The sequence below is a fragment of the Mandrillus leucophaeus genome, unplaced genomic scaffold, assembly GCF_000951045.1.
Source record: "Mandrillus leucophaeus isolate KB7577 unplaced genomic scaffold, Mleu.le_1.0 Scaffold830, whole genome shotgun sequence".
Classification (NCBI taxonomy): domain Eukaryota; kingdom Metazoa; phylum Chordata; class Mammalia; order Primates; family Cercopithecidae; genus Mandrillus; species Mandrillus leucophaeus.
In genome coordinates this window covers 269,714-278,926 of record NW_012109031.1, presented here as the reverse complement: position 1 = coordinate 278,926, position 9,213 = coordinate 269,714, and the positions used below count along the sequence as shown (strand labels likewise).

The 9,213-nt window shown below is 48.1% G+C and overlaps 1 protein-coding gene across 1 annotated transcript in view; it reads right to left on the bottom strand.

Annotated features, from left to right (window-relative positions):
* S100A9 (S100 calcium binding protein A9) overlaps positions 1-2,023 on the bottom strand; it is a 3,379-nt gene extending 1,356 nt beyond the window's left edge. Inside the window, exons 1-2 of the mRNA XM_011968167.1 lie at positions 1,923-2,023; positions 1,371-1,535 (exon numbers count right to left, since the gene is read on the bottom strand). Coding sequence (XP_011823557.1) covers positions 1,371-1,520 — 150 coding nt within the window. The 5' untranslated portion in view covers positions 1,521-1,535; positions 1,923-2,023. The remainder of the gene's footprint in view (positions 1-1,370; positions 1,536-1,922) is intronic.
* Positions 2,024-9,213: the final 7,190 nt, after the last annotated feature.

Genomic DNA, 9,213 nt, shown 5'->3' with positions numbered 1-9,213 from the left:
GGGTTTAGAGATTTTCTATCGTGGAGAGATGGTACTAGGAAAAGAGTGAGCCAAGATCGTGCCACTGAACTCCAGCCTGGCGACAGAGTGAGACTCCGAAAAAAAAAAAAAAAAAAAAAAAAAAAAAAGAGGAGACATTAGGGGAGGTGGAAGACCCAGGTGGTATCCAAGAGAGCACTGGCTGGTTCCAGCTCTGCCACCCTGTGGCTGAATCACCTCACTAAGTCCCCTCCCAGAACCTGTGGGGCACCCAGCCAATGCGAGCTCTCTCCTGCGCAGCCCATCCATGAGGCTCTGTTTCTTTCCCCACAGCATCACTTTGCTTCTGGCAGGGGATGTCAGGTGGGCGGGGAGAGCAGGCATAGGGGATCACATGGAGGAGAGCTTCACCATGCAGCCTCTCTGCTGGGCCCTCTCTTGCCTACCCCACCCAGCATCTTGCCTGCCTGAGGCCCCCACCTATGGGGAGATGTCAGGGCCCCTAACTCTGAAGGCTGCAATTCTCCACCTTACCAAGGTGGAGAGAGGGGCACTGGGAGGGCTACGGACCCACCCCAGGATGTCTGGCTCCGGGAGTGGAACTGAGACCGAGACCCATGTGTTCCACCCTTCTTAATGCAGGCCTCTGTTTCCCGACTTTCCCCAAATTTGAAAAGAAAACAAAAAGGCTGTTGGAAGTGCTCAACCTTTTTCTTAGAACTGCTTAATCATTTTTGGAGCAGGGGAAAAACCTCCCACTTCCCTGAATGCTATGCAGGTGCTCTCCATGTGCTATTTATGCATTCATTTTCCACCGCAGACCCTTAGGATTAGAAAAACCCTCCAAGTCTTCCACCCCAAGTTCCCACCTGAGGCTTAGGGTCTCCTCAGCTTTGTGCCAAGGGTGGTCCTCAGGGGCTTCCCTCCCCAGCATTTGGGGCTCAGCTCAAATGTTACCTCCTCAAAGAGGACCTTCTCATGTACCCTAACTGGTCACCTCCACTCCACCTAGCCCACGCTGCCCACAGCACTCTGTCTCATTTTCTTCCATACACTTACTGGCATTTGGCTTTATCTGTGCTCTTTATTGGCCAACAATTTTATTGTGTGTCCCCCTCCACTGGAATGGTGGGCTCCCCATTTACCACTATGTTCCTCTGCCCAGAACAGGGCCCGACAAATAGCATGGGTTCAATTGAGCAATCTCTTGACCCTGTCATCCTGTGTAACTGTGAGCATCTACCCTGTATAACAGGACACCCGTTGCGTCTGGGGGCTCGGCTCGAGGAGCTCAAATCTTCCCCTTGATTGCTGTAGGCCATACTCCCATCCTCCCTTGTCAACCCAAACTACTGTGAGGCTGGGTCAGACCTGCCGGAGTCCAGTCCTACCTTGAGAAAGTTTTGCAGATCTTTTTCCACCAGCTGTTTGAATTCCCTCCGGTTCAGGGTGTCTGGGTGCCCCAGCTTCACAGAGTACTGGTGGAAGGTGTTGATGATGGTCTCTATGTTGCGTTCCAGCTGCGACATTTTGCAGGACATCTCCTTGTGCTCTGTCTGTGTAATGGAAAAACAAGAGTTGGGGCACCTAGAAGAAAAGGCTGTCAAGCTTCTTTGACACTTCCTACTAAGCACTCACAGAAATAGTGGGAGAAGCACAAAATAAAAAGAAAGCACAGGCTGCAAGTTAACTGGGAGATGGTCTGTCACACACATGTACAAAATGATTTTTTAGAATATCCAGGGAGTGCCGAAAAGCAAAGCATTTGAGGTCAGGAGGCCCCAGGGGAACACGACCTAAGAAAATGTGAAAGAAGTTTTAAACTGGGCAGGGCCAACCAAGGAGGGCTTCCAGGAGGAGGATTTGGAAGGAAGTTGGGTCAGGGAAGGAAAGAAGGAATTGGCAGGCAGGCTTCTGCCTGGGGAAGCTGGCAGCTCACTTACCAAAGCCGAGGAGCCACACAGAACGTTTGCCAGAGCTGTGCAGGCTCGGCATTTATAGGCAGCTCCTGGCTGGGGCACTTGGCCCTTTGGCCCTGTCTCCGGAAGATTGCTTCACAGGTGAGCAGTGTGGTAATGCTGCCAGGAAGGGGGCTGGGGCGGGGCAGGAAATGTTCACAGAGCGCCTTTTGCTTATTTGTGAAATTCCCAGCCCTGGCCTGAAACTGGTTTGGGAGGAAACTGGTTGTTTAGTTCATTTCCCTTCTATTCTAAGCCCCTCCTCTCCCCGAGTGAGCCTGCTGCTCCTCTGGCACCACTGAGCCTCCCGTCCCCTTTGAGGTTGAAGTAGGCTGAGGACCTTTGGGGGCCTGACCCCCTCGATCACCCCCTGTGGACAGTCTGCCCCTTCCTTTTAGTCCAACAAGGATGGACTGAGCCCTCCCCCATGCTTGTCTGGCTCTGTGATACTTAGGATGGCGAAGGGTTGGTGTGGGATTCTTAGATTCATAGGGTGGGAGTTGGGGTTAGACAGGTTCTCGGAGGTGAGCAACTCTCTTGCATTGTAGATGAAGAAACTGACAACCAGAGATGGACCTGAGCAAGGTCACACAGCTGGTTGCTGACTTGGCAGGAAGTGGACCCAGCGACTCTGGTTCCCGGTTAAGGGTGATTCCGATGATACCTCCCTCTTGGAGTCTGAGTGAGAGAGCCGCAGGGCGAATATGTTTCTAGCGTCTCTCAGCATCATTTTTCTAAATCCTGCTCCCAGCAAGGGTTCCAGGAACTTATAACTTGGGAGACAACTGTTTTTATGTAGCCTCCTGGTGGGCAAGACAGGTCCTTCCCCTGCTACAAACCTCCAGTAGCTCCCCATTGCCTATGGAGAAAGCTTGACTTAGCCCTGCACACAAAGCCCTCTCGGAATGGCCCTGCCTGTCTGGCCAGATTTGCTTTCACTACCTCCCTGCCCACTGTGGGAACACAGGGCCCACCTCCCACTTTGCCACTTCAGGAGTGCCCTTCCCCTACTCCACAGTGATATCCTGCCCACCCTCACGGCTCAGTTCTAATGCACTCTCTTCCAAGGAGACTGCTCTGTGCTTCCCATTTGGAAACAGTTTCTGTCCTCCTGACAATAATTTTCATACCACTTCTGGCTCTCAACACTTGCTTTCCTGGAGTAAAATTATTTACATATTTTGCTTCTGTCCGACAATTGACTGTAGATCCTCAAAGGTAGGTTCTTATTCAGGTTCATGTTCTCCTACGCACACACAGCCCAGGGCTTGGCACGAGGGACAACCTCGGATTTGCTGATTGATCCTTGCTGATGTCCTTGCTGGCACCCTGTCCCTCACCCCTGGAAGCCAGTGTGGAGAATCCACCCTGGGACTCCCTCTTGCTTGCTACCCACTCTCTCTATCAGGAAAGATGGTTCTCTTCTACCTGTGCTGGTCCTTTTGCTCTGTCTCCATGAAGCCTTCCTTTATTGCTCCAGCCCCTCCTGACCGCTCTGTCCTCTGAAATCCTGAGGCGATCTCTGTGTGTGCTAAGCATTGGCCCTAAGCATGGCCTGCCTTGCACTGCTGAGATGCACATGGAGTAGTGGTTAAGACTTCAGACTGTCTGTGTGACCTTAGGCAATTTACTTAACTTCTCTGTGCCTTACTTTTCTTATCAATAAAATAGGATAATAATAGGACTTATCTTGAGGATTGCGACAATACATGGAAAGTTGGGAAGAGCTCAGTAAATAAAAGGTATTGTTACTAATAATCTTTTCCTTCATTTATGCAACAAATATTTGTTGAGCACCTACTGAGTGCCATACACGAATGCTAGACGCCAGTAGAACTTGATGAGTGAGTCGCGACACACGGGAGACATGGTCTTATATCCTGTCTTCCAATTACATTTTAAACTCTTGGTAGCTAAGGACAGGGCTTGGCACAGTGCTAAGCACACAGCAAGCATTTAATAAATAAATGAATGAGTGCTCGAATATATGAGTCGTCTATGAATGAATGAATGGTGCAGAACAGCTCAGGAATGCATGAGGTAGAGTTCCTATCCAAGTCCACTTTCCATTGTTTAAGCTAACGGAGGAAGCTCAGCCGGCAGCCAGCAGCCCACCCTGTGTGCCCATGCAGCATGTTCTGCAGTCCCTGCACGTGCCCCAGGCGCCCTTCCTGTGTGCTCCCATGGCGCCCTCTGCTGCCTCTGTCAAAGCACTTCTCACCCTGGACCAAGGATCTCCAACTCAGCCTTGCAGGAACCAGACCCAGGGTGAAGCTGGCGGGGCATGAGAACATCAACATCAGCAGTAGGGTAACTTGTGGCCACTAATATGGGGCCTCAGGGTTGGGGACACTGGACAGTGGTGGCGACTGTGGGGAATGAGAACGTTCCTAACTTGAAGGGACAGCCAGTCTCAGGCCAGGGCTGCCACGTGGGAAAGTAGACCAGATGTTCTTGTACCTCCTGAGGACTCAATACATGTGAATCTTTATGTGAAAATTCCTGTTTAATATAATTTGTCCATTAATTTAAAATAAAAACAAAAAAAGCATGACAATGCAGCAGGGTGTGTGTTAATCAAACCCTGAGCGATGGTGTGCGGCAGGCACCTCTGCTTTGCCATGGAGCTTTCAAATGTCAGGTCAACTTTCTGACTCCTCCACACCACTGTGGCTCCTCTAGGCAGAGATGCTGCGTGCTCACCTCTGAAGTCTTAACACCGGGCAAGGGCTGGCTCAGTAGGCACTGGATGAACACTTGTTGGTTGAATAAATGCAGGAGTGCACGAATCAATGATGAAGTGAGTGAATGTGGCATAAACACTGGCCTGTCGCCCTCTGTTCTGTGACTTTCTGCAGAGCCACTGACTGTGGTCATTTAGTGCTGACTCAGAATGAAAGTAAAATTGGGAGTTGGGGAGAGAAGGCTCAGCAGTGGGTGGGAGTGAGCAGCCAGTCAGGGTTTCAAAACAGACGGGAGTCTGCACTTGGGGGATCCGATGCTGACAGTGGGCTCCCATCTAAGAAGGCCACTGCAGGCCCCCAGGTTCCAGGCTAGCCCAGGCGCAGGTGAGACCAGGGCCGACCCATTCCGGTTCTGACAGGAGCAGACAATTCCTGGCATGATCAGTAGGTGCTCGACCCCCCACCGGCCTCCTCGCTGCCAGCCGAGGCCAGAGGTTGGATTGAGGGATGGTGGGATGGGGGTCTTCCCCTCTGGGTACTGATTTTCCAGGGAAATTCAGAGCCTTCTGCTAGGGCATGAAGTGGGTGGGCCAATTTTCCTGGCTCCGTACAATGACTCCAGGTTTTCACTGGGAGAAAAGGGCTTGGCTTTTTGGGTTAAAAAACAAATAAGTGGCTGGGCGTGGTGGCTCATGCCTGTAATCCCAGCACTTTGGGAGCGTGAGGTGGGTGGATCACAAGGTCAGGAGTTCAAGACCAGCCTGGCCAACATGGTGAAACCCCCATCTTTACTAAAAATAAAAAAATTTGCCTGGTGTGGTGGTGCACACCTGTAGTCCCAGCTACTTGGGAGGCTGAGGCAAGAGAACCGCTTGAACCTGGGAGGCAGAGGTTGCAGTGAGCTGAGATTGTGCCATTGCACTCTGACCTGGGTGACAGGGTGAGATTCCATCTCAAACAAACAAACAAACAAACAAGCAAGCAAACAAACAAACAAACAAGCAAGCAAACAAACAGGCAGGCAGAGGCTCCTGCAGCTACCATCAAATCGTTGTGCTCTTTCCCAGACGCCTGGGACCCACTGTGGGTCTGTCTTTCCTTTCTCTGCAGCCCCCACTGTGGCTTTCTGGGGAGCTTTGCCCCTCCTGTGTTGTAATGGGAGTGTTATAGCAGGGCACACAGTGGGACCAGACTGAGGGACTGAGCTGGGTTTTAGTGCTAGCTTTCCCAGACTTGCTGGTGGTCTTTAGAAGTGATTTCCATGTTCGGGCCTTCATTTTCTTATCCATTACATGAGGAGATTGGGACAGCTGACCCTTGGTCATTTCTAGCACAGATTCCAAGTTTTGATGGACTCTTGGTGGGCTCCATGACTACCACTAGCCTCGTGGCCCCTGGGCACTGTCTCCTGGCTTAATTGCTCCACCTGCAGGTGAAGTCAGGTCCCTGTCCTCACAGGGACTCTGTTGCCTGAGGCCCAGCCCCACTCAGGCTGTGCCCAGCCTGCTGCCTATTCCTCCGCTCCCTCTCTTCCTCCTTGCTGGGAGTCCCAGGTGCTCTTCCTTGGAGATCTCTGGATATGGGTCTCCTAACCACAAGCCCCCTGACATCCCCCATTTCCCCAATGCTCATTCTAGACTCTAGTACATTAGGATGACTTAGAGAAGCTATCCACGGGTAGCTTCAGACCATTTTCCTACCACGTTTGGGTTCAGTCTACACCAAGCTTTGACCACCCCTGGCATCCTTGTGGCCTCCATTGACTGGCCATCCTGAGTTCTCTGAGGCCCCCTGCTGACCGCAGCCCCACTCCCTGCCTCCATGCTGGGCCGCTCCAGCATCCACAGTGAAGACCTTCCAGTGATCTGGCTTCCGAGACATTCAACCTAAGCTTCCCCAAGTCTTGACCCCTCCCCCTGTCTCCACCTTGGCTGTCTCTGCTCACCATCCTCCCAATTTCTCAGACAAACTACTTTCAAAATTGAGAAAGCTGGCATTCCCTTTTGTCCCCTGGCTTCTGTTGCTCCAATCATTTCTCCTCCCCAATCTCCTGGGAACCTGGCTTTCTCCCTCACTATGTGCCTAGGTTCCAGATCCCTGCAGACATTTTTGGTGAGTATCTCAGCATCTGACTTTTGGCGTCCTCTGCTCTCAGGACTCCCTTTGAAGTCCACAGCCCTTTGTAAAGAATAAAGGGTTTTCACACTCAGCAGGTATTATAATCACTGGCCTTTGGATCTGTCTCCCTCATCAGATTATTAACTACTTGAGAACAGTGTTCTCAATGTACTCATCCCTGGATGATAAGCTTTGCATATGAGTGACACCTGATAAATGTTTGCAGAATAAAATGAATGACTGGCTTGGTTTGGCCAGAACTTATGCTTAGGAGATTGCTATTTCCTGTAATTATGAAGGCGTTGGTGGATAAAGCTAGTTAGAAAAAAAAAAAAGAAAAAAAGACGTGCAACACAGAAGCATGAAGATAAGAAAGGAAGTGGTGGGGAGTGATAGAGAAAAGAGGTTGCTCAGAGACTCCTAGTAAGTAAAGGTGGCTCCGGAGTTATCAGAGGACGCATGCTGCCACCTTGTGGTCTATCTGCATCAGGACAGGCTGTGGGATTCCCTTGGCCCCAGGTTTTCAATCTTTTTGCTCTCTGGATCCTTTTATATGTACGCATAGAAGTTATTTAGTATCCCAAAGAGCTTTTGTGGATTATATGTATCAATATTTACTTACATTAAAAGTTTAAAAAGTTTAAAATGATTTATTAACTCACTTAAAGTACCATTAATAAACACATTACATATTACCACATTTTTAAACGATTAAAAATAATTATATATATATATATATCAAAAGCTAGTGAGAAGAGTGTTTATTTTTTACATTTTTGCAGACATATTTACTGTATGGCTTCAAAGAAGACAGCTGGATTATCACATCTACTTCTGCATACAAGGTATTGCTATATGTTGCTTTGGTCGAAGAGTTGAAGAAAATCCAATCTCTCACAGATAAGTAGTTGCAAAGGGGATGAATACATTAATAGCCTTTAAATATATAATTGTGGATATTCTTCTCTCGTATTACATCAAAACCCAACAAGTGCTGGTTTCTCAAAGGTTAGTTGCAACGTAGAGTCTGAAACCATATCAATGAATTCTTTGTTCTCTGTTACATTAGAATCAACTGGTCCATCTTAAAATTTAATGGATCTTTTATCCAAACTTTGTCACTTTGTGACTTCATATATTGATCATTTGGAAAATATTGGTTAACTGAGTTATGTACATCTTCTAAATGCTGACATCATTTATTACTCAATATATATACATATTTATATGTATCACACACACATATAAATAAACCACATTTGGCCGGGTGCAGTGGCTCACAGCTATAATCCCAGCACTTTGGGAGGCTGAGGCAGGCAGATCACGAGGTCAGGAGATCGAGACCATCCTGGCCAACACTATGAAACCCCGTCTCTACTAAAAATACAAAAAATTAATCATGTGTGGTGGCACATGCCTGTAGTCCTAGGTACTTGGGAGGCTGAGGCAGGAGAATCACTTGAACCCGGGAGGCAGAGGTTGCAGTGACCAGAGATCATGCCACTGCACTTCAGTCTGGGCGACAGAGATAGATTCCATCTCAAAAACAAAACAAAACAAAACAAAACAAAACAAAAAAAGCAAAAAACCCCCACCACATTTGTTAATATCACCACTGATTTCATCAGTAGTCTTCAAGTATTGGGAAGCTGTCAAAGTCATGGTGGCAGACACAAATTTTCCAAAGTTCATATTTTTGCCTGAAAGTTCCAATTTTATTATGCTAACAATTTCTAGTTGTTTTCCTGGAAGTGAAAGGCTCACTTTGTTAATTTTTAGGAAAATGTATGCCCCATACCCGAATATAAGTATCCATAGTTTGGCCATCATTTGTTCTATGTTATTTGTTCATGGCGTTCATGAAAAAGTAGCTGGTTCAATTCACAACTCTAGCACACAAATGCTTTTCCTTGAGAGAATCAGTGTTGAGGTTTAATAAAATGAGTAATTCTCACTGCTTTATCAAGAACATTCCTAAGCGAGGCTCCTTTTCTTGAAAGAATACATTGTGAGCAATACGAGGACTGCTAGTGCAGTTTGACGCCACACATAGGTTCATGTCTCCGATGGTTTTATCGACTACTGTTTTCGTGTCATCAGTGCAAATATCAGCACAGTGAGGAAAGTGAGGAGCCGGGAGTCTTGGTTTGTGGGCAGTTTCCTGTGGTGGGCAGTTTGGGGAATATTGTTCTGGAATTAGTTTTGATCTCATGGACCCCCCAAGGGGCCTTGGGGTCCCCCAGCTTCCCCTGGGCCACTCTTTGAGAACCACTGCCTTAGGTACTTGAAGATATGCATTATTTGAAGCAGGTGGGTGTGCAGGCTTGCTTTTCCTTTCCATTTCGTCTTTTGACACCTTTTAAAAGTGTGTCCTGTTTAAGCCAGCCTTTCTTTCTTTCTTTCTTTCTTTCTTTCTTTCTTTCTTTCTTTCTTTCTTTCTTTCTTTCTTTCTTTCTTTCTTTCTTTCTTTCTTT